Genomic DNA, 26,681 nt, shown 5'->3' on the forward strand with positions numbered 1-26,681 from the left:
AACATGAAATATCAAAATTGGAAGTATAAAGTTAAATATGTGCTTGGATGGAATTTTATGGCTTCAAATGTATATATTAGAAAAAAAAATTTTTAAATCAATAACTGTAAGCACCAGCTCAAGAAATTAGAAAAAGTGAAGAAACTTAAACCCAAAGAATACAGTATGAGAATAAAATATAAATAGCAGAAATTAATGAAAACAGAGGTGATCATCTATTCATCTTCAACATACTGGTGTCTTCTTGATTTCATGTGATTAGTGACTATACTGACAAACACATTCCCCATTGTGACTGCATGTGTTACTTTAGTGTACTTTTTTATGCATCTTACATTTTACTCACCAGTTTTCTGGAGTTATAGAAATTACCTGCTTAACTACAATCAAGAGACTTGGCTTTTAGTGGGTGGGGTAAGGACAGAATATAAAACTTTGGTGAGCTTGTAAAACTGGGAATTAAAAATGCAACTCCGTATCATGGTGGGAAATTTGAAGGTTTAATACCCTAAGAAAGGGAGACAAAAGGGATTGACTGTCTCTGCGTGAGCTTTCAGTTAAAAACAATCCATGATATGTTCACCACTAGACTGCTCCACATCTCCCATGGATTTGTTTTTACCATCAGAGTAATCAGAAAAATCTCCAATAAAAAAATTATAAAGTCATTCTGATCAGTATTTCCTTTCAAGTGACTGGCAAAAGCAACACAGAAGTGAAGAAATACTCTCCAACCAATCTGTACAAAAATCCTACAGAAAGAAATCTGCTGACATTTATAAACCAACATTATAAAACACAAAGGAATAATCCACCAAGTCAGAATCAGCAGAATCAGAGTTGCAGGAGGCTTAGACATTAGCATTATCAGGTATGTGTATATGTACATATCTTTAAGCTTTCATTTATATTTTACATATAAAATATATGATATATTCATGTTTATATATCATATATTTAATATATAATTTAATTATATTAATAAAGATATTTTAAATATATATTTTAAAAATTATAAAAGGAGAAGATCAAAAAGGGAAAATTTGAAAAAATACAATGAGAATTTCTAGAAATTAAAACACAGTGACTATAATAAAACTTAACAAACAAATCAAGTGGCATATTAGACACAGCTGAAGAGTGATTAAGTGAACTGAAAAAGAATCCTAAGGAAATTACCAGGACTGCTACTCACAGTCTGGGTATCCTTTGATTTACTGCTTTTATTACAGATTTATCATTCTCAGAAATCTATGTATGATAACTAAAAACTTTACTTCTGTTTATTAGCTATTCTAAACAATTTTTTACTCAAGTTAATCACAATTTGTATATAAAATAAGCAACCATTGACCCTTGGCCCTTGGCTACATGTAATTCAGTGGTTCAACATTTTATTTTACGTGAATTACCTTAACAAAATCTCTATCAGTCTTCTCCTTCCATTCTTCTCCAAATACAGTAGAAAAGGATCCTAAAGCTAAAAGAATAATAGTGTATTCAGTAAAATGAAATTATTTCTTTCACTTAGTTCCTTAATAGGTAGGTTTGGAAAAACAGTGAAACTACATTTTAGGATACCTTGTTCATTAAAAATTGTTTCATAATAAATGATAGAAAGTCATGATAATTTCTTTTGAAATACTGTTTTTTTAAATTATAGAATTTAAAGAAAGTTTATGTCACTACAATCTAAAAATACACAACTCACTTTCATAATAGTTATACAGACAATAAGAAAAAAATGAGGGTACTGTAATAGTTACTCTGCATTAGTTTTCATTTGTAGAAGAGGAACATATTAAAAAGTCAAACTGATGCTACTGCTATTAGATTGCCAAACTGTTATAACTTTAAATCTTCATAGTCATTTCAAAAAGAATTATGTAATTCATATTTGAAATATTAGTGGACAAGGCATTCTTTGGGAATAATTCCCACAACGAAATCTCCTTTAGGAAACATTCTCAGCTATAGCTCGTTTGTATTTCTTGATAAAGTTATCAGGAGCAAAGTCAAACCATCTATTTTCAAAAGCTTCTTAATAACACCCTGCCCCCTCCGGACAACAGAGGTTAAGGTATATAGATAGATACATATAGCTTTTCTCTCCTCTGCGTTGCTAACTCATTTTGTCAGTTACAGGACCAGACAGTAAAGTTGTATAATATAAATGTCTAAGCTGTGACACAATAGGCATCTACCTTTAAAAATTAGGTAGGTACTTTCATCAACTACCTGTAATTATCTGTATTCTGTAATGAAAGCTATTGGTTTTCAAATGCAGAGAGAAAACTATGTATTGGCAATTTTTAACAGAAAAACTAGTTTTATGAATGTAATTCTTTAAAAAAACAAAAGTAAATCTCCTTAAATGGATGTGCTGTGACATGCATAACATATGGATATATTTTCTGTTGTAAAAGATTTAATGAATGTTTGCAGTCTTATCATGCCTTTAAGTATAGATCTAATATTTTTACTTAATATTGAGTTAAAGTTGTAAAGTACTTAGGTTAGAATAAGACTATTCATTGAAAAAGTACTAATAAGGGTGAAGAATGGAAACAGTTTAACATTATATTGATATTAGGATCATGGGGACATGATATAAAGAACAGATTTGAAGTTTTTAATAAATAAATTTAACTACAGTGACCTAAAGAAGAATTTCATAAAACATCAAATTTATATAGACGTAGCAGCTGAATCAGAAAAATGAAGTCCACACCCTACTAAAGAGACAAAATTTTGTTTGTCCTGAAGAAAACCTTATAAAGAAAAACTTCACTGGGAAAAGAATACTGAATGGAAATATAAGATGGAAAAACTAAATTTTTGTCACATGGAATTTTTATTATACTTCTTCAAATACATATATGTATAAACATTACACACCTTCAAAGAAAGTGGTATCTACATTTTCTCTCAATTAAAATTCCATGCCCTAAAAAAATTCAAAACCTCTCAAGAGCCTTATGAAATATGCCCATAATCAAATATACCCTTAATCTTCAAACTCAAAAGAATTATTTTCATAATGTAAAACCACTGTTTTAAGTATACGGTCTTCATAAAGTCCCTATGTACTCTGGAACTCTAAACTTCTAACTGTTGAAATAAAAGAAACATCCGTTAAACAGCATTTGCTAAATTATTAATGTTTTAGATTGCTACTCTACATAATAATTTAGTCTGAGACAAACAAAAACGCTAAAAAATGCAAGAAGATAAACTGGGTATAAAGAATGTCATGCCTCAGTGCATCAAAGGTGGTAAGCTCACTTTTATCATATATACAAATGTAATTCTTATTCAATGATTAAATGGTAAGAATTCACTAAAATTATTCTGGTCTGAGAATATTTACTATTTTTAAAAACTTCATTTTAAGATTTCTAAAAAAATGTGAAACAATTTTAAACCATTCTATATTAAATGCTGAAAAATGTCTTTAAAAGATCAAAATGAAATATCAGGAAGCAAAGAAAATGAGAGTGAGATGGAAATCTACCAAATTTAGATCTTCAAAGTTACAATACAAACTGATAAGTGCTAATCTTTTTTCCTCCTCCAAGTAACCAAGAATAGTTTCTGGCAGGGTAAGAAACTCATTTTCACTTTTGTTTAATTTCAAAATGTCTTCATACAAAATAAGTACATGTCAAATTGTAAGGACTCCCACTTAGGAAATTCCCTGGTGGTCCAGTGGTTAGGACTCCGTGCTCTCACTGCCGAGGGACTGGTTCAATCCCTGGTCAGGGAACTAAGGGACTGGTTCAATCCCTGGTCAGGGAACTAAGATCCCACAAGCCGTGCGGCATGGCCAACAACAATAACAACAACAACAGCAACAACAACAACAACAAAGGAATCCTACTTAGATAATCCCAAATAAAAGTATGTTTGAAAATTATACTACTGACCCAAATTACAGAAAAATGAACTCATTTGCAAACACATCACTGTTTAAACATAAAAATACTCATGAACCTATGAAATATTACATGAAATTCTCAGACTATATCTACTGTTCTATATAGTTTCCTATATGATAATTTCAAAATATATCAATACCTTAATCCATTAATAGAATATACTTCTGACAAAAGAAGTTACATGGTATTGGGGTAGAAGGAGGGTTGAGAAGCAAGAAAAAATTTTATGTCAATAACATTCAGCTGACATAGAATATTTTAAAAAGAAAAAATATAGCAGGAAAAAATTTTAAAACATATTTTCTAAATCCCTATTAAACTAGGGATTGCTAGTTAAATTGCTCAATTAAAGAATTGAGCAATTTGGTCTGAAAAGTAACCTAGATTTGAGATAATTACACAGAAAACAAAGAACGTGATTTATAAAAACCTACAAATAACAAATCCTACGAGTAAAAAAATACGAAATACTTGATCATTCTTATTTTGATTATGCAGCAAATTTTCAAATTCATTGACCTAAATTTGTTTAGTTAAAAATTATAACTACACACCAGCAGAAACAGACTTCAGAAAACAATTTCTTCCAGGTCCTATTTTTCGCTATCAGAATTTTGTATCAAACAATTTTCTCAAATCAACAAACCCACATTTACTATAAGAAAAATACAGCATTTTAATTTCAAAAGCTCTAGTGAGGCTTTTATTATTCAAAAATATAAGGTTAAAAAAAATCCAAACATTCATTATTTTAAATAATACATTTAATATCGGGCTTCCCTGGTGGCGCAGTGGTTGAGAATCTGCCTGCCAATGCAGGGAACATGGGTTCGAGCTCTGGTCTGGGAAGATCCCACATGCCGCGGAGCAACTAGCCCCGTGAGCCACAATTACTGAGCCTGCGCGTCTGGAGCCTGTGCTCCGCAACAAGAGAGGCCGCGATAGTGAGAGGCCCGCGCACCGCGATGAAGAGAGGCCCCCGCTTGCCACAACTAGAGAAAGCCCTCGCACAGAAATGAAGAGCCAACACAGCCATAAATAAATTAATTAATTAAATTAAAATAATAATAATACATTTAATATAACAAAAGGAAATAAAGAATGCTAGTATATTGCCTAATGAAAAGTACTTGCCCCCTTAAAAACCTTTAAAAAAAATCTATAACACCTTTAATACAATGATTATACAAAACATTAAGGCTAAAACTTACTGTCATCAAACACCCCGGCATTAGCAAGCAATAAAGTGATGATTTTAGGGTCTTTTTCAAGTTGCATGACATGTTTGCTTTCATTTGATAGGAGAGTGCATACATTAATAGCAAAGTCCACTTCATTTGGGAGTCCAGATAATAGTGAAAGCACCAATTTATTATAATCATTTGGCGAATTGAAGTCCATAGACAGCCCATAACTTTGACGCAGATAATCTAACAAAGACAAAAACGAAAACACTGTTAAGTATATCAAGGATTAGAAACCTTTTATGGTTAATATCTTCTGAATACAGGACAGAAGTTTGTTTTCTTTTATAAAATATAAACTGAGTAGAAGTTTAGAGTTCAACTTTCTAAACTTAAGTGAAAATTACATTCCTCAAAAAGTATTAAAACATAAAAAATGTACATATTCTGTTGGATATCATTGCAAAATTACTATTGTATCTTTATTTTAATTTACCTTGTCTATATTTTTTATTCTTGTATTTCAAGGGACTTATTCCAATTTTTAAATACTATAAGCCAGAAAGACCGGTTCCTTTCAAATTTTTAACAATATCATGTTTCTAAACATGCTGCCAACCTTCTTTACCCAATTTTGGGAGGATTATTACTTGTTTAGGTCAGATTTGTTGCCACATAATATGTAAAATTCATGCTTTTTAGTTCTACAGTTCTATGAGTTTTGATAGTCTTTTAACCACAACCACAATGGAGATAGAGAGTATTTCTATCACCCCAAAGAAGTTTCTTTATGCTCCTTTGTAGTTGATCCTCTCTTCTATCCATAAACAACCACTGATCTACTTTATTTCAAAATGCCAATTAAACAGAATCACACAATATATATCTTTTTGTGCCTGATTTATTTCATTTAGCAAAATGCTTTTGAGGTTAGTATCCATTTTGATGTGTGTATCAATAGTTGGTTCCTTTTTACTGCCATAGTATGGCTGTAACATAATTTGTTTATCCATTCCCTAGTTGAAGGACATTTGGACTGTGTCCAGTTTTTAGCCCTTCTGAATACAGTTGCTGTAAACATTCACATACAGGACTTTGTGCGGACATATTTCTTCATTTCTCTTGGATTGCTGGGTCATACAAAGTGTATGTTTAACTTTGCAAGAAACTGTGAAACTGTTTTCCAAAGTGGTGGTAACATTCTGTCTTTCCACCAGCGATGTATGAGAGAGTTCCTGGTGCTGTACATCCTTGTCGGCACTTAATACTGTCAGTTTAAAATATTCTGAATATGAGTCACTTATCTAATATTTATTTTGTAAATATTTTCTCCCAGATAGTGAATGGTTTACCTTTTCATTTTCTTAACAATGTCTTGAAAGAGAAGTTTTAATTTTGATGAAGTGTGGTTTATAAATTTCTACCTCTACAGTTCATGCCTTTGTGTCCTAACAAATCTTTTCCTAACTAAGATTTTATGTAGGAGAATTAGAACATTTTTAGAACTTTGAAGGTAGGGAAGATGGGATTACAGAACACTAATATATTTTATACTCATCATATATACATATTAAAAATGTTATATTTCTAGAAATACTGACTCTTAATTGGTGCAGTTTAGGCCTTGGCAGCTACGTCCTGAGACATATACCCCTAGTACATTTTTCACATAAAGATCTAATTAGTTTAATGAGAAAAGGCAAGAAACAAGAGTTAGAAAACTGCTAGATGAAACATTTCAGAAAAATATGGATTTGAAAAAAAATCTTTTTAAAATGTCACTAAATGGAATGCAAGTAGGAATCTATTGTCACAACATGCCAGAGAAGAAAATCATGTAAGAAACTTCTTCATTTCCCAATGTAGATATCTGAGACAACTCTTCAATTCTAAAATATTCTAGGAATTTCTCCAATAAGAAGTATCACAATACACTTATAAATGAATAAGACACCGATTCTTTATAATATTTAAGGTTGAACAATAATATGCTGTTCATTTTTTATAATCTTGAAAAGTGAAATTTCTTATAAATAACATAAATATCTGGGGAAAATGTAACATAACTTCCGTGAATTAGGGATTTTGATATTTCTATACCGCACAGTGGAATTGATCATGAGATGCCAAGTCTCAGCAATAATTAAGTTTTTAAATTCCACAAAATTTTCATGCAAATCTCTTCAATAGAAAACAAATTGGAACCTATATTCAACATCTGTCACAGTCTTCTTTATGTGCTTTCAATATGATCTTGGAATTGTTCTGTTTGCTACTGAAGAATAACAGATGCCATCATATACTCAATTCAATACATCCTTACGTGAATGACTTTGCCAAAAGTCATCTCCAATTAAAATAAGATGAATAAATATGATAATTATGAAAAGTCCTCTAATTATATGAGGCTTGGTAAAGATTCCTACGATAATATATGAGAAAATGCTTACAAGATTTTAAGAGCCTCCCTTCCCATCCCCAAGGAGGTATGATTAAATAGCTACAATGTTATAATGTGAATGGGATCGGAAATTTTCAACATTCTTGACTCAATGTTTATACAAACGCATCACTGCTGACGAACTAATTTAATCCGAGGTAATCTCTTTGTTTTCAGTTTAGAGGAAAGGGAGAATTGTTCCTGGAGTGCTGTTTACATTAAAGATACTAGACAGTACATTCTTTCCATTGATACTGGCAGTGATTGCTGTAGTTCAAATGTCTATAAGAATATGGGACATGTAAAGGAAAATTTTTGCTCAAATACAACTGATAAAACTAAAATAATACATCTTCCTGTATAAGCTCTCCCAAATTTATGTAACAAAAATGCAAATGGATAGGGTGCTTGGCCTCCTTTGACTGAAATGATTGAATTGGATTAAATGATCACTAAAATCCTTGCTAGCTCTAAAATTCTGCAATTCTATTAATTTCAATGAGTTGTCATGTACCAATTTTGCCTTTCATAATTCTTCTACTAAAGATATTGCAAATAAATTAAAAATCTTTAATTTAGAAACTAATTAATTTTTTAATTTTAAAGTGTAAGAGAAGATGAACAAAAAGTCCTTAGTAATCTACACTACAATTCTGCAGAACTGACTGTATCCAAATCAATACCAAGGAAGAAAGAATAAAGACGGAAACAAAAAGATTAGGTATTTATGGCATGGAAAAGTATGAAAAACTATGCAAATAAAACGACCATATTTTGATGCCAATACTTACTAATTCAAAGCAAAATCTATGAATACTTTTTTGGCCACTTCAAGTCACTGGGCAAAAGGCGTCAGTATCCTTAAAGGAAAATTTGGTCCCATATTCTATCAATGTACAATATTCTATCATGACAATTATGAGTAGAATTGCACTTCATACTAAATGCCAATTTATTATATTACGTTTCAAAATACTGTTTTAGAATACCTTTTCTTAATATCAACAATATAAGCATCTCTAGATAAAATACATTTATCCAAATACATTAATCTAAACCTATAAGAAGAGTAAGGCTGTATAATCAAAGATGTACACACAAATATTTTAAACATTCTTATTAAAATTTCCTAAGGCTCTTAATCTACCACCATGTAATTCTACTTTGGTGTTTATTTACACACACACAAACAGACACACACATATATATTGACAGCTATGAAGCTTACTATATTTCCTTAACGGCATTTGAAAAGAATCATCAGTGAAGGATTTGTTTTATATATTGATGGTCATGTTAATTTTTAGAACACTGTCATAATGTTGCTATGGCTCCTTCTAGAAAAATAAAAAGCACCTTCAAATTCATAAATGCTGCCCTGCAACACTACCTCTTTTCAGTTTCAATTAGATATATTGTAGTCTGATGTTCCCCAGCAAGTCCTAGTTTTTTTTTCCTTTCATGAGTCCCCAATCCTGATTTTGTCAAACATGTTACATACGTTACATAACTACTCAGATTCTCCTTAAAAAAAAAACCAGACATATGATAGCATATCACAAAGGAGTTATTGTAACACCAGATCAAGAAATTGTCATTCCCTTAAAAATTGTGTAGCTCTATCAATGATTTTCATTAGGCTTCTGAAATACCAGAAATATCTTTTTTTTTGAAGTAAATCATCTTTAATTAGGGGAGGGGGACAAAAAAAAAAAAACTGATCCAGAAAAAAATTTCATTTTAAACAAGATCTAATGTAGAAATGGAGAAGCTGGAATAGACACCAAACTCTATTTAAGCTACAAGAATGGACAGTTCTGCTGTTGATGAAATATAGGAACAACACAGTTACAAGATGGTCTTAAAGGTCTTTAGTACAAGGTCTCATTCAGTGTAGGAATACCCTCGATAACATCCTTGAATTAGATAATGGTCATTAGCTCTTTTTAAAAACAGGAAGCATATCACCTAACAAGTCACCCCATTTTATTTAATCCGCTTAAGCTATTAGTAAGATCTTCTACATGGTGACTTAAAATGTTCCCTTTTAACAGTAGTTCTTGAGGTAATAACTCCTCATTAAAGATAAAGCTAGATTTGGTTTGCACTCACCACTGCCACCACCCCTCCCAAGCCCCAACTATACAAAAGCATCAGATGAAAACCTCTTCTAACGGGAGATCACAGATTCTACGAGATTCTGTTTCCTCAGCTGATTGGGGAAGAAACAGAGTCAAATTCAACATGAAAGAAACTGAAAATAGATAATGGAAAATTTAAATCAGTGATACTGGCACAAACAAGGGAGCTTAAAACTAAGGATTACCTAAGAGACTGGTATTAGTACCAATGAAGAATAATAAAGATCTAGATAACTGTATATTTTATAAAGAACATACCCTTGAAAAAGATGTATCTCCTCTTTTTCAGGCCAAATGTTAGTGATTAAAGAAAAGAGATGCTTACCTCTTCAGAGCTCTCTTCCTAAGTATCACTGTCTCAACCCCCCGAGCCACAAACAACGGAACTCCCATCTATTCTGTCTCAAGAACCTCTTTATTAGACTCTCAACCTGATTATTTCCAACTTGAGTCCTGTTCTTTTTAGCTGCAGATTCCTCTATAACCATTACAAGAATGACATAAATGAAAAGAATCTTAAATCCCTGGTACCATGGCAGGAAAATAGCTGAATAGTAAGAAACATTTCTGAGAAATTCTGGTGCTGGGAATTCCAGGAATTGTAGAAAATCTAGATGCTATGAGTACTCCTCTGGCTTCCCTAATCCTAACAGGACCTTCCTCTCCTCATTTTAGTAACTATTCAGGTCAAACTAATCTTTAGACAAAGAAATAATTTTAAAACTTCACTTGAAAATATATATTTGTAACGCTAAATTCCTGCAACTAAAAATCTTATATGTAGGCTATGACAGAAAGGGACCTCATACCAATTAGTTCAATTCAATTCATTGGACGATGTCTATTTTCCTAATTCAAAACTGTGGAACTATGCCTTGTTCATTTCCAGTGATATTTACCTGACACACTGTGTTGCTGGTAATTGTAGGAAGATGGAATTGCACCAATAGGAAGCTGTGGTTTGGGATTGCCTGGTGGTACCTCATCATCATCCTCCCCAAAATGATGAACTTTCTCGTACTTTTCTAGGTAACTGAAATAGAAAAACAGTACAGCAGAGATTTAAAATAGATTTACATCTTGTTTTTTAACTCCCACCACATATATCTGGTTTCCTTTTCTAGAGGCCCTAAATTTAAAATAATAATAATAACAAGATACCACAAACCTCATATTAGTGGGACAGTCACTTCAGCAGTAATACTGAAGACAAACTCACTGTAATGGTTCTAAAAGTGTTTTTAAATTTTCAGAAAAGACCACACCACTGCTCAAATAAAAATGTAAAAGTAAAGAATATCAAAGGACAACTACATGTAGATGAACAACAGTACATTTTATTTACTGATTAAAAAAATTATACATGGTCACTGTAAAAACCATGTGAAGGGGCTTCCCTGGTGGCACAGTGGTTGAGAATCTGCCTGCCAATGCAGGGGACACAGGTTTAAGCCCTGGTCCTGGAAGATCCCACATGCTGCGGAGCAACTAAGCCCGTGCACCACAACTATTCAGCCTGCGCTCTAGAACCCGTGAGCCACAACTAGTGAGCCCGCGTGCCGCAACTACTGAAGCCCACGCACCTAGAGCCTGAGCTCCGCAACAAGAGAAGCCACCGCAATGAGAAGCCCGCGCACTGCAACGAAGAGTAGGCCCCGCTCGCCACAACTAGAGAAAGCCCGTGTGCAGTAACGAAGACCCAACACAGACAAAAATAAATAAATAAATTTATTTAAAAAAAAAAAAAAGTGAAAATGAGAAGATGCCCTGGCCTCCACATCTCACTCATCACAGATAACTACAGGTTCAAGTGTTTTCTGTATATTTTCTATGCATGTTTTTATCTAACAACATATTTTAGAGATCTGAGCATGTCAATACACACAGTACCACCTCAGTCTTCTTTTTTTTTTTTTTCCTTTTAAACTTTATTTATTTGGCTGTGCCGGGTCTTAGTTGCGGCATGCAGGATCTGGTTCCCCACCAGGGATCGAACCTGGGCCCCCTGCATTGGGAGTGCGGAGTCTTAACCACTGGACCACCAGGGAAGTCCCTACATGAGTCTTTTTTAATGGCTGTATAATATACGGTCCTACTCATACATCATAATTTAACAAGATCTCTAGTGCTGTAACTAGCTATGTTCAGTTTTGCTTTTTGCTATTACAAGTCATGCAGCAATAAGATTAATCTCAGCACCTGTTTAAATACTTTTCTCTCAATAGACACTGGAAATGGTATTATCAACTTTAAACAGCAATACAGCCAAATTCTCACCCAAAACTGATGTGCCCAATACATTTTGATCAATTTATAAGATAGTTCCTGTATTCCCCACTGGATCTCCGTTACAGGGTATGGTCAATCTTCTTAAAATTAACTAGAATTAAATTCCCAAATTTACCATAAGATTCCCACAAGAAAGATTTTTAAATAGGGAAACAATTGATCAAATCCATGTCAAACACAACACTGTAACTAATGAACCTGTTACTACACTTCGTAAGAACTTAAGCTGATTAATACCAGAGTAAAGTTCTAAATGTGATCATTTTATAGATCAATCCTTCTATCATTCCTGATCCAGGCAGGTACTAAGTCCATCAGTCACTGTTTTAAAAGTCCTGCAGAGGGAGGGACTAAAGATGGTGGAGGCGTAAGATGTGGAGATCACCTTCCTCCCCACATCAAATACATCAAAAATACATCTACATGTGGAACAGCTCCTACAGAACACCTACTGAATGCAGGCAGAAGACCTCAGACTTCCCAAAAGGAAAGAAAATCCCCACGTACCTGAGTAGTGCAAAAGAGAAAAGAAAAAATCAGAGACAAAAGAATAGGGACGGACCTGCACCTCGGGGAGGGAGCTGCGAAAGAGGAAAAGTTTCCACACACTAGGAAGCCCCTTCACTGGTGGAGACAGGGGGTGGGCAGGAGGGAAGATTTCAAGCCACAGAGGAGAGTGCAGCAACGGGATGCAGAGGGCAAAGCGGAGAGTTTCATGCACAGATGATCGATGCTGGCCAGCACTCACCAGCCCGAGAGGCTTGTCTGCTCACCCACCAGGGCAGGTGGAGGCTGGGAGCTGAGGCTCCAGCTTCAGAGGTCAGACCCCAGGGGGAGGACTGGGGTAGGCTGCGTGAACACAGCCTGAAGGGGGCTAGTGTGCCACAGCTAGCAGGGAGGGAGTCCAGGAAAAAGTCTGGAACTGCCTAAGAGGCAAGAGACCATTGTTTCGGGGTGCACAAGAAGAGGGGATTCACAGCACCGCCTAAACGAGCTCCAGAGACGGGCACGAGCTGTGGCTATCAGCGCGGACACCAGAGACGGGCATGAGACACTAAGGCTGCTGCTGCCACCACCAAGAACCTGTGTGCAAGCACAGGTCACTCTCCACACCTCCCCTCCAGGGAGCCTGTGCAGCCAGCCACTGCCAGGGTCCCGTGATCCAGGGACAACTTCCCCGGGAGAACACACGGTGAGCCTCAGGCTGGTGCAACGTCACGCCAGCCTCTGCTGCCTCAGGCTAGCCCCGCACTCCAAACCCTTCCCTCCCCCCCCCCCCACCCCGGGCCTGAGTGAGCCAGAGCCCCCGAATCAGCTGCTCCTTTAACCCCATCCTGTCTGAGCAAAGAACAGACGCCCTCAGGTGACCTACACGCAAAGGCGGGGCCAAATCCAAGGCTGAGCCTCAGGAGCTGTGTGAACAAAGAAGAGAAAGGGAAATCTCTCCCAGCAGCCTCAGGAGCAGTGGATTAAAGCTCCACAATCAACGTGATGTACCCTGCATCTGTGGAATACCTGAATAACAATGAATCATCCCAAGACAGTGGACTTAGGGAGCAAATGTAGACTTGGGGTTTGCTTTCTGCATCTAATTTGTTTCTGGTTTTATCTTTATCTTAACTTAGTATTTAGACCTTATTATCACTGGTAGATTTGTTGATTGATTTCATTGCTCTCTTCTTTCTCTCTTTTTCTTTTATTTTTTTTAATAATATTTTTTAAATTTTATTTTAATAACTTTTATTTTTTTCTTTCTTTTTTTTCTCCCTTTCTTCCGATCTGTGTGGCTGACATGGTCTTGGTGCTCCAGCCAGGTGTCAGGCCTGAGCCTGCAAGGTGGGAGAGCCGAGTTCAGGACATTGGACTACCAGAGACCTCCCGGCCCCATGTAATATCAAACGGTGAAAGATCTCCCAGAGATCTCCATCTCAACACTAAGACCCAGCTCCACTCAACTGCCAGCAAGCTCCAGTGCTGGACACCCCATGCCAAACAACTAGCGAGACAGGAGCACAACCCCACCCATTAGCAGAGAGGCTGCAAAACACACCACCAGATGGGGTCGTGCCCACCAGAAAGATAAGATGCAGCCTCTTCCACCAGAACACAGGCAACAGTCCCCTCCACCAGGGAGGCTACACAACCCACTGAACCAACCTTAGCCACTGGGGGCAGACACCAAAAACAACGGGAACTATGAACCTGCAGCCTGCAAAAAGGAGACCCCAAACACAGTATGTTAAGCAAAATGAGAAGACAGAGAAATATACAGCAGATGAAGGAGCAAGGTAAAACCCACCAGACCAAACAAATGAAGAGGAAATAGGCAGTATACCTGAAAAAGATTTCAGAATAATGACAGTAAAGATGATCCAAAATCTTGGAAACAGAATGGAGAAAATACAAGAAACGTTTAACAAGGACCTAGAAGAAATAAAGAGTGAACTAAACAATGATGAACAACACAATAAATGAAATTAAAAATTCACTAGAGGGAATCAATAGCAGAATAACTGAGGCAGAAGAACAGATAAGTGACCTGGAAGATAAAATAGTGGAAATAACTACCACAGAGCAGAATAAAGAAAAAAGATGAGAAGAATTGAGGACAGTATTAGAGGCCTCTGGGACAACATTAAATGCACGAACATTCGAATTATAGGGGTCCCAGAAGAAGAAGAGAAAAAGGGACTGAGAAAATATTTGAAGAGATTATAGTTGAAAACTTCCCTAATATGGGAAAGGAAATAGTCAATCAAGCCCAGGAAGGGCAGAGAGTCCCATACAGGATAAATCCAAGGAGAAACGTGCCAAGACACATATTAATCAAACTATCAAAAATTAAATACAAAGAACAAATATTAAAAGAAGTAAGGGAAAAACAACAAATAACACACAAGGGAATCCCCATGAGGTTAAGAGCTGATCTTTCAGCAGAAACTCTTCAAGTCAGAAGGGACTGGCAGGACATATTTAAAGTGATGAAACGGAAAAATCTACAACCAAGATTACTCTACCCAGCAAGGATCTCATTCAGATTCGACATAGAAATTAAAACCTTTACAGAAAGGAAAAGCTAAGAGCATTCAGCACCACCAAACCAGCTTTACAACAAATGCTAAAGGAACTTCTCTAGGCAGGAAACATAAGAGAAGGAAAAGACCTACAAAAACAAACCCAAAACAATTAAGAAAATGGTAATAGGAACATACATATCGATAACTACCTTAAATGTAAATGGATTAAATGCTCCCAGCAAAAGACATAAACTGGCTGAATGGATACAAAAACAAGATCCGTATATATGCTGTCTACAAGAGACCCACTTCAGACCTAGGGACACATACAGACTGAAAGTGAGGCGATGGAAAAAGATATTCCATGCAAATGGAAATCAAAAGAAAGCTGGGGAGTGGCTGGACCCGTGAGCCACGGCCGCTGAGCCTGCACGTCCGGAGCCTGTGCTCTGCAATGGGAGAGGCCGCAACAGTGAGAGGCCTGTGTGCCACAAAAAAAAAAAAAAAAAAGAAAGCTGGAGTAGCAATTCTCATATCAGACAAAATAGGCTTTAAAACAAAGACTATTACAAGAGACAGAGAAGGACACTACATAATGATCAAGGGATTAATGCAAGAAGACATAACAATTGTAAATATTTATGCACCCAACATAGGAGCACCTCAATACCTAAGGCAAATGCTAACAGCCATAAAGGGGGAAACTGACAGTAACACAATCATACTAGGGGACTTTAACACCTCACTTTCACCAATGGACAGATCACCCAAAGTGAAAATAAATAAGGAAACACAGCTTTAAATGAAACATTAAACAAGATGGACTTAACCGATATTCATAGGACACTCCATCCAAAAACAACAGAATATACTTTCTTCTCAAGTGCTCATGGAACATTTTCCAGGATAGATCATATCTTGGATCACAAATCAAGCCTTGGTAAATTAAGAAAATTGATATCGTATCAAGTATCTGTTCCGACCACAATGCTATGAGACTAGATAGCAATTACAGGAAAATACCTGTGAAAAAGACAAACACATGGTGACTACACAATACACCACTAAATAACCAAGAGATCACTGAAGAATTCAAAGAGAAAATCAAAAAATACCTAGAAACAACTGACAATGAAAACATGACAACCCAAAACCTATGGGATGCAGCAAAAGATGGTCTAAGCGGGAAATTTATAACAATACTATCCTACCTCAAGAAGAAAGAAACATCTCAAACAAACAAAAAAATAAATAAACAACCTTACACCTAAAGCAAATACAGAAAGAAGAACAAAAAACCCCCAAAGTTAGCAGAAGGAAAGAATCATAAAGATGAGATCAGAAAAAGAAATGAAGGAAACAATAGCAAAGATCAATAAAACTAAAAGCTGGTTCTTTGAGAAGATAAACAAAATTGATAAACCATGGGACAGACTCATCAAGAAAAAAAGGGAGAAGATTCAAATCAATAGAATTAAAAATGAAAAGTGAGAAGTAACAACTGACACTGCAGAAACAGAAAGGATCATGAGAGATTACTACAAGCAACTCTATGCCAATAAAATGGACAACCGGGAAGTAATGGGCAAATTCTTAGAAAAGCACAACCTTCCAAGACTGAACCAGGAAGAAACAGAAAATATAAACAGACCAATCACAAGCACTGAAATTGAAACTGTGATGAAAATTCTTCCGACAAAAGCCCAGGACCAGATGGCTTCACAGGTGAATTCTATCAAACATTTAGAGAAGAGCTAAGAGCTATCCTTCTTAAACTCTTCCAAAATATAGCAGAGGGAGGAACACTCCCAGACTCATTCTGTGAGGCCACCATCACCCTGATACCAAAACCAGACAAAGACGTCACAAAAAAAGAAAACTACAGGCCAATATCACTGATGAATATAGACACAAAAATCCTCAACAAAATACTAGCAAACAAAATCCAACAGCACATTAAAAGGATCATACACCATCATCAACTGGGATTTACCCCAGGAACGCAAGGATGCTTCAAAATATGCAACTCAATCAACGTGATTACCCACAATAACAAACTGAAGGAGAAAAACCATATGATCATCTCAATAGATGCAGAAAAAGCTTTTGACAAAATTCAACACCCATTTATGATAAAAACCCTCCAGAAAGTAGGCATAGAGGGAACTTACCTCAACATAATAAAGGGCATATATGACAAACCCAGAGCCAACATCATTCTCAATGGTGAAAAACAGAAACCATTTCCACTAAGATCAGGGACAAGACAAGGTTGCCCACTGTCACCACTATTAATCAATATTGTTTTGGAAGTTTTAGCCACAGCAATCAGAGAAGAAAAAGAAATAAAAGGAATCCTAATTGGAAAAGAAGAAGTAAAACTGTCACTGTTTGTAGATGACATGATACTATACATAGAGAATCCTAAAGATGCTACCAGAAAACTACTAAAGCTAATCAATGAATTTGAAGAGTAGCAGAATAAAAAATTAATGCACAGAATCTCTTGCATTCCTATACACTAATGATGAAAATTCTGAAAGAGAAATTAAGGAAACACTCCCGTTTACCGTTGCAACAAAAAGAATAAAGTACCTAGAAATAAATCTACCTAAGGAGACAAAAGACCTGTATGCAGAAAACTATAAGACACTGATGACAGAAATTAAAGATGATACAAACAGATGGAGAGATACACCCTGTTCCTGGATCAGAAGAATCAATATTTTGAAAATGAGTATACTACCCAAAGCAATCTGCAGATTCAATGTGATCCCTATCAAACTACCAATGGCATTTTTCACAGATCTAGAATAAAAAATTTCACAATCTGTATGGAAACACAACAGACCTCAAATAGCCAAAGCAATCTTGAGAAAGAAAAACGGAGCTGGAGGAATCAGGCTCCTGGAATTCAGACTATACTACAAAGCTACAGTAATCAAGACAGTATGATACTGGCACAATAAGAGAAATATAGATCAATGGAACAGGATAGAAAGCCCGAGATAAACCCACGCACATATGGTCACCTTATCTTTGATAAAGGAGCCACGAATATACAATGGAGAAAAGACAGCCTCTTCAATAAGTGGTGCTGGACAGCTACATAGAAAAGAATGAAATTAGAACACTCCCTAACACCACACACAAAAATGAACTCAAAATGGATTAAAGACCTAAATGTAAGGCCAGAAACTATCAAACTCTTAGAGAAAAATATAGGCAGAACACTCTGACATAAATCACAGCAAGATCCTTTTTGACCCACCTCCTAGAGTAATGAGAATAAAAACAAAAGTAAACAAATGGGACCTAATGAAACTTAAAAGCTTTTGCACAGCAAAGGAAACCACAAAGAAGACAAAAAGACAACCTTCAGAATTGGGGAAAATATTTGCAAATGAAGCAACTGACAAAGGATTATTCTCCAAAATTTGTAAGCAGCTCAATATCAAAAAATCAAACAACCCAATCCAAAAATGGGCAGAAGACCTAAATAGACATTTCTCCAAAGAAGATATACGGATTGCCAACAAACACATGAAAGGATGCTCAACATCACTAATCATTACAGAAATGCAAATCAAAACCACAATGAGGTATCACCTCACAGCAGTCAGAATGGCAACCATCAAAAAATCTACAGACAGTAAATACTGGAGAGGGTGTGGAGAAAAGGGAACCCTCTTGCACTGCTGGTGGGAACCTAAATTGATACAGCCACTATGGAGAACAGTATGGAGGTTCCTTAAAAAACTAAAAGTAGAACTACCATATGACCCAGCAATCCCACTACTGGGCATATACCCTGAGAAAACCATAATTCAAAAAGAGTCATGTACCACAGTGTTCACTGCAGCACTATTTAGAACAGTCAGGACATGGAAGCAACCTAAGTGTCCATCAACAAGTGAATGGATAAAGAAGATGTGGCACATATGTACAATGGAATATTACTCAGCCATAAAAAGAAACGAAACTGAGTTATTTGTAGTGAGGTGGATGGACCTAGAGTCTGTCATACAGAGTGAAGTAAGTCAGAAAGAGAAAAATAAATACCATATGTTAACACATATATATGGAATCTAAAAAACAAAACAAAACAAAAGGTTCTGAAGAACCTAGGGGTCGGACAGGATTAAAGACATCGACGTAGAGAATGGACTTGAGGACACAGGGAGGGGGAAGGGTAAGCTGGGACGAAGTGAGAGAGTGGCATGGATATATATACACTACTAATTATAAAATAGGCAGCTAGCGTGAAGCAGGTGCATAGCACATGGAGATGAGCTAGGTGCTTTGTGTCTACCTAGGGAGGGTGGGAGGGAGATGCAAGAGGGAGGAGATATGGGGATATATGTACACATATAGCTGATTCAGTTTGTTATAGAGCAGAAACTAACACACCATTGTAAAGCAATTACACTCCAATAAAGATATTTAAAAAAAAAGTCCTGCACCTACCCACCCCTTTGCTTTTATAGTTACAGACAGCTGAGATGAGGGAGGAGTGGATCAATGAATGTATGTGGTGATCTCAGAAGTATTATTTTCTTTTTAGTACCAAACCTTAACTTTCAAGGTGGGATGAACGAAAGTTATACATTTACAAATAGAAAAACTAATGACATGGTAAGCAATCACCATTCCTCATTTTCCCCATCCAGCTTTACAAGGCACAATAATTCACACCTTTGAGACCAGAAAGGAATTAAACTGTCGCTTTCCATTCCTTCTAAGTTCTCCATATAAACTCAATTTGAGCAAGGAACTCTTTCCTAGCTAGCAGCTTGATAGGTAACGAATCCAACACTTTACTCTTGGAGATACAAAAGCAGAGACATATGCCCAGATATAACCCTTGTGCATTAAGGACAGTATGCAGCTGCATACATTTCACCCTGACCCAGCAGATAGAATTTACAGTCTAAAAACATAAAACAAAATAAAACATGATTAAAAAGAGACAGTCTCTCTCCATTATAGACTCATGATGGACTTAAATGGGTAATAAATCAAGCCTATTCTTTCTGAATTTCTAACGCAGATATGATAAAAAGAAGAGTATATATAAATTTGGACATAAATAGCTGCTCAAAAATTGTGACATTCTCTGCAAATGAGGGATTATCTACATCACATGAAATAACTCAGGCAACAGTACTAATAAAGATATTTTAGAGAGTATGGTCTTTCAGAATTGAACTCACTGTGGAACCGTTAAAAACAAGCTAAAGATAATTAATTCTTATTAAATAATTTTTATTTAAATATAATCAAAATAACAATGATATAGAATTTTAAAATCAAAGCCTTATACTAATAATATGTTTAAGATGCCCTTTATAAATTTGGTACATATAACTGAGCACAGTAGATTTAAAATTTGTGTTTTTTATTACAGCTGGGGAAGAAGACAACACTACTAGTAAAGAAAGACCATAAATATTATCTTTTCCCTCCCGGAATACCCAAAGTTGAGCATAAGCAAAATGGAGTGACTGACAACACCACAAGTACCAGATACTCATAGTAGATAGTATATATTAAATACATAAAGCCTTTCATAATTCAAATTTTCGTAAGATTTTTTTAAATATACGACTTCTGGTCCCATGACACATTCTAACTCTATTCCTCCAAACAGATTCTTTACATAATTCCAATCCCCAGAAATTTATGGTTTAGGCAAATTGTTACAATTTTTGAAATTTTTATTCCCTGGCTTGAGGGTCAGTGCTTGTTCTCATTCATGATTAAATATTTCCAACTGAGACTCAACCTTTCTTAGTTCAGCTGAGGTACTGGCACCCAGTTCTGATCTCTTGTACCTCTCAATAAATAAGCACAAAGCCCTTTTTTTGTTTTTCAAAGAGCTATACTTCTAAAAACTAAAAGGTATTAATAGACAAGAGAAAGGAGCTAAAATACAAAGTTACGTTTCAAAGTCTAGGTCTTCAGATTTAATTATCATAAGCCTGAGCTTACACACTGACAGATACACAGTGTCCACTTATTAAATTACAAATGCTAGACTACACATTTCTCTTTCTTCTCAAAGCCAATTACATTGCTATGAATAGTTACTATATTAATCAAACAGGTATTTACAGAGCTCTTTCAGTAATCTGTCTAGTAAACGACAGATTTAACTCAAGACTGGTAAAATACTGGAATCCAGATGGCAGTCACTCCCTCATCAGGCAACACAGAAAACTAGGTTCCTTAGCTCAACATTAGGTACAGAATCAGGTGGCATGAGTTATATCTTCTTTTTTTTCAACTTGGCACTAATTTATTTTGTGGTGGATTCTAGGCCATAGGTGACAGATTTAGAAGGCAAAAGCAAATATGAACATTTAGCATATAATATTGGAATTATTTTAAATGGCACTATTCAATTAAAAAGCTTAATACATGTGACCAATAAAATGAGAGGAAAAGAGTCCATTCAAAATAGCATCAAATAATATAGGCAGTTTTGTTATAAATGTGGAAAAATTTAACCTCTTGCAGTATCTGACAGATTAAGCACACAAAACATAAATTAGTTTACAGAAGATTTAGATATAATCACCAATAAGACTGATTTATTAAGACATACAATCATTTCCTTTTCAAATCTCCATAGAAATTAAAAAACTGATTATATATCAATTCACACAGGAAACCAAAATAAATTTAAGATTAAATATTGTATAGGGTATATTGCCTAACTGCAATCAATTCAAAGACATTTTTTTTCTAAGAAAGAAATTAAACCCTTGGAAAATTAAAAATAATTTTATGTAAAAGTAGAGAAACTAGTACAACAGTAACCCATCAGCAGATATCAAAATTCATGGTCAATCTTGTTTCATCTATAGCACAATTAACTATCTTCACAACACTTTTAAAGCAATTCCCAAGTATCTCATAATTTTATTTGTAAATATTCTGGTAGAATTCTTAGAAATTAAAAATATGTATAAAAACTTCTTGAAATGTTTTAAGAAAAGATGGCAGTTCAAGGAACGCATATTCATCTCGTCCCTTAAATCCAATTGCAATGAACTTTGAAGAGTAAAAATAGAGGGATACTGCATAATTTCTAAGTTAGAAAACTTTCAGAAATTCTGGTTCATTAAAAGCAACTTCAAGGATTTACAAGACTAACCTGCAAAACAATTCTTGAGAGAGTAACATGGTCTAGTGGAAAACACAGATCTTAAGCCAAAACACATAAAAAGGCAAATTCAGTTTGGATTTTCTTTAGCCACTAAGGATCAATAAAATGTGAGGGTGTGTCTGATAATAGAATCCAGAGAGTGACAATTATTTAAGAAAAAAAAAAAAAGAAGTGTAGAAAGTTGGGTTGAACTCAGTGGTTGTTGAAAGAAGCAAAGTCCTTTAAACTTCACCTTATAGCTTATTTGTCAAAATGAACTCAAAAACCCAGGGGTGTGGGCACCTATCAGAAGCACCAGCATGGAAAGACTGGTATCATCAGGTAACGGGACCTCTATGGACATAGTGTACAAGAAATTTCAAGATGAAACACCCCGGCACAAAATCAAATATGGTGACATACAAACCAGAAAGGTAATGACATTTCTTTGCCCAGGATTATCCCCACAAAGAGGGGCATGAAAAAGTAGATTTGACGATGTAGATCACCTCAGTAATGCAGAGGGCATGCTTGGGAAACGGCTCCTCACAGAGGGGAAAAGAATGAAAACAGTGGGGTGGACAAAAATGAGACATGTATGATAAACAGGAGGTCAAAAGAAGGGGCAAAAAAAAAGAAGTGGCCCTGAAGGAAAGACCAGAATAAATGGAACAGAAGCAGTATCATTGAGATAACAGAAGAATTACTTTAGCTAAAATGCTTAATGGGTATATTAAAAAGGTTCCTGGAGTGTCAGGGTACAAGGATCACCAGGCAAAAATTAATGAAAAGAGAAAAACACTCAGACATTTCCTGATGAAATATGCAAACTTCAAAGATAAAGACAATTCGTAGAAATACCCAGAACCACCCCTACTCCTGAAAAGTTACACAGAACAGTTAGGCTAGGCTCTGACTTCTCTTCAAAATTAATTGTCAAAGATAATAAATAAGTATCAGAGCTTTGAGGAAAGAAAGTTATTTCACAAGAAATCTCCACCCAATCACATTGCTCAACTAAGAAAAGAAATTCATTTTCAGGTATGTAAAGACTCAGTAAGTACTCTACTTGATGAATCAAAATTAAGGAATGTTTAAATATCAATACAGATGACTAATGATGTGCACAGAAACTATTTAAACTCAGATATTAGTCTCAATTGTAACTATCATATTACAAAAGAGAAGGCGCATTGGTAATTACAAAATAACATGTAAATGTAAAACTAATTTAAAAAATTTAAAACTATTAAAATACTTTGAAAATGATACTCCTGATATGCAATTCAAGAACTTTTCCACAAAAATGAAAACTAAAAAGGAAGGAGTAGTAAGAAGAATTAAAACTGTATTCTGTGTGTTACTTACACAGGAAGAGTGATCAAAATGGGTTTATTCTCATAGTTAATATTAAGGGAAATATGTTCTTGGGAGTGTTTCTAAGCTTTTTACAAGAGTTTAACAACAAAAAGTCAAGATCATTACTTTCCAAATCACTGGAGGGAAACAAAAACATTAATGTATGTACTATGCAGAGAAAAGAAGAGAAAGAATACCCTGTGATGTAGCAATTATACTCTTAGGCATACACCCTAGAAAAAACTGGAAACAACTCAAATATTCACAAATGATAGTATGAATAAAAACACTGTGGCAGGGCTTCCCTGGTGGCGCAGTGGTTGTGAGTCCACCTGCCGATGAAGGGGACACGGGTTCGTGCCCCGGTCCGGGAAGATCCCACATGCCGCGGAGCGGCTAGGACCATGAGCCATGGCCGCTGAGCCTGCGCGTCCGGAGCCTGTGCTCCGCAACGGGAGAGGCCACGACAGTGAGAGGCCCACGTACCAAAAAAAACACTGTGGCATATTCATACAATGAAATACTATACAGTAGTGAAAATTAATTAACTAACATAGATCAATACAAATGGCCAGCAACAAAATGTTAAATCATTTCAGAATACATTATGACTCCATTTATAGGCAGATCATAAGCAAAAAATTAAATATTTTTTAAGCAATAGACAAGTATGAGGTAAAACCACAAAGAAAAGCCAGATGATAATTATCAAATAGAAAATAAGCTAGGATTTATCCCTCAGAAGAGAAATGCACACACAGGGGGCTTCAAAGGTATCAGTAGAGTTTTATTTGTTTTATTTTGTCTTGTTTTGATGTGGATAAACTTGCATGTATTAAGCCTTTTTGTGTGTGTATAAAATTTAAAACTAAAAAAAATTTAGAACATTGGAAAAAAAGCAGTGAGTTATTTCAAACTTAAAAAAATATATATTTCCACTGCTATGTAAAATGTTTCCAATTACAGAAAAAGATTAGCATCTCCCTGAAAACTAATCTAGCAAAACTGACAAAACTTCATAAAAATTACAGTTAAAAAAGGACTACATATATAAATACTAGAAAAAACAATTAATATTTATTAAATACACACACATACTCAAGACTGAAGATTTTATTGCAGAAATCCAATGATACTTCAAGATTTAAAATTTTTCTTTTGTTTTGTTTTTTTGTAGTACGCGGGCCTCTCACTGTTGTGGCCTCTCCCGTTGTGGAGCACAGGCTCCGGACGCGCAGGCTCAGAGGCCATGGCTCACGGGCCCAGCTGCTCCACGGCATGTGGGATCTTCCCGGACCAGGGCACGAACCCGTGTCCCTGCATCGGTAGGCGGACGCTCAACCACTGTGCCACCAGGGAAGCCCAAGATTTAAAATTTTATAACATTAAACTCACCTGTAGACCAAAGAGAAAAATATTATCTAAACAAAGGACACCAAAGGTTAGTTAATAAAATGATGCATCCATGCTTCATTGAAAATAAATTTAGTTAATGAAGAATTCTAGAATGTTTCTCCTTTTGATCTCTCGTATGGCCCCTTTGTTATGCCATACACATCAAATAATTCCCAGCCTACTCCTTTACCAGTTATAGGCTTTCTCAGAACATTGCACCTTAACTTGATCCAGAGTTCTTGTTTCTGTAGAAGAGTACCCTTCAAAGTGGGGCACACACACAAGACACTCCAATAGGAAGGAACACTTAATGTATGGGTTGACACTGCCTCCTCCCTCCTTCACTCCATTTATCTGGCAGTCCATATGTTACTCATCCCATGTGAGACAACATGGAGGGGCTAACAGCGGAATTCTCATTCATTCATTAACTTCTGACCAGTGGAAACCTCATCATTCATTAGATTCCATGTACTATGTCTGTGCATGTCTAGGTTAAGTGGACATTTAATTTAAAACTTATGTAAGAGATATTATCTAATTTTAACTAAACCATCTCTCACAAAAATAAGAAGATTAAAAGATCCCTTCAAAGGAACCACAGTGTGACTAGTGCAAGCAAACAAACAAGAAAATGGCAGAGCTAACGCTTCTCACGTGAGCTCATTATCAACAATACTGTGAAGTAAAAACAATGGCAAAGCAACAGATATGAAAGAGGGCCAAAAGATTTCTAAATTATCAAAACCCACCTATCTGAACTGTGAATTTATATGCCCTGACCTTGCCCTAGGCCAATGTTATACTTTTTATGTTGGTGACAATTTGTAAGATGTTCTAAGAATCCAGAATTTGAAGACAAATCTCTACGTTTTTCTCAACAATATTTTTCAAGTCACTGAAACTTAATCAAAACTTATTAAAACTTAAAAATAAATATTATTTCAAGTACATGTAGTGATAAATATTTACAAGAGTCTTTCCAAGGCCAACTTCCATATCACTGGGAAAACATTTCTTTTTTTTCTTATGATAAAAATAGCTGAATTAATACATGAAAAATATGGCAACGAAACACTGTTAGAAAATGACAAGAAATCACTACTAAGAAGTTGAAGAAACAAGGATTAGAGCAAATTATACTGTGTGGGAGGTTTTATATAGAGTTGAATTCAACTACAGATGTTTCTAATATATCTGAGCTTATTGTATTTACTCAGTTCTCTTTAAAAAATGAAATTCACAAAAAACTATCAATACTTTTTGGCGAGTCTTTAAAGGAAAGTAGTAGCAAAGATACACTCTCATAAGCAAATGTGTTTTACAGAAAGAAATTTTTCAGAGAAACATGTTAATTCTACTTAAGGCCACAATGAAGAAGCAGATACTTTAACTGGGAAGGAAAAGAAGCTGCGGGGAGGGGATGATGGAAGATGAAAGAGAAAGAGGATAGAAGGGAAAGAGAGGGAAGGTTATAAGGGTAAGATCAGACATGTAAAAATCATTTACTGCTCATGTAACAGGCAGGGTAATGCAGCAAAGAAGCTGAAGTCAGAAGTGACAAAACTGGTGCAAGATGATTTCAGTGTGGTCAATTATATAAAAAACATCTTTGAAATAAGGCAAAATCTTCAAATGTACTTCATAATGAGATATGAAGTGACAGAAAAATATTTTGTACCACAGAGGCTGAATGGATATCTTAGTGAAGAGTACTTAAAAATGCTACCAATCTTGAGAAGAGTTACACACTTTACTTTTCAAAAGT

At 35.4% G+C, this 26,681-nt stretch overlaps 1 protein-coding gene across 4 annotated transcripts in view; it reads right to left on the reverse strand.

Moving 5' to 3' along the window:
- The window catches only part of ARID2 (AT-rich interaction domain 2), a 169,833-nt gene that overhangs the window by 70,951 nt on the left and 72,201 nt on the right, over nucleotides 1-26,681 (reverse strand). For 3 of the 4 annotated variants that reach the window (XM_079936949.1, XM_079936951.1, XM_079936952.1), the window contains 3 exons: nucleotides 10,603-10,736; nucleotides 5,150-5,368; nucleotides 1,413-1,480 (listed from right to left, as the gene is read on the reverse strand). In XM_079936949.1, the coding sequence (XP_079793075.1) occupies nucleotides 1,413-1,480; nucleotides 5,150-5,368; nucleotides 10,603-10,736 (421 nt within the window). Of the gene's footprint in view, nucleotides 1-1,412; nucleotides 1,481-5,149; nucleotides 5,369-10,602; nucleotides 10,737-24,616; nucleotides 24,814-26,681 lie in introns of those variants that run through there. The other variant, XM_079936950.1, reaches the window with a different exon arrangement.

The sequence above is a fragment of the Stenella coeruleoalba genome (genome assembly GCF_951394435.1).
Source record: "Stenella coeruleoalba genome assembly, chromosome: 11".
In the NCBI taxonomy this organism is placed as follows: domain Eukaryota; kingdom Metazoa; phylum Chordata; class Mammalia; order Artiodactyla; family Delphinidae; genus Stenella; species Stenella coeruleoalba.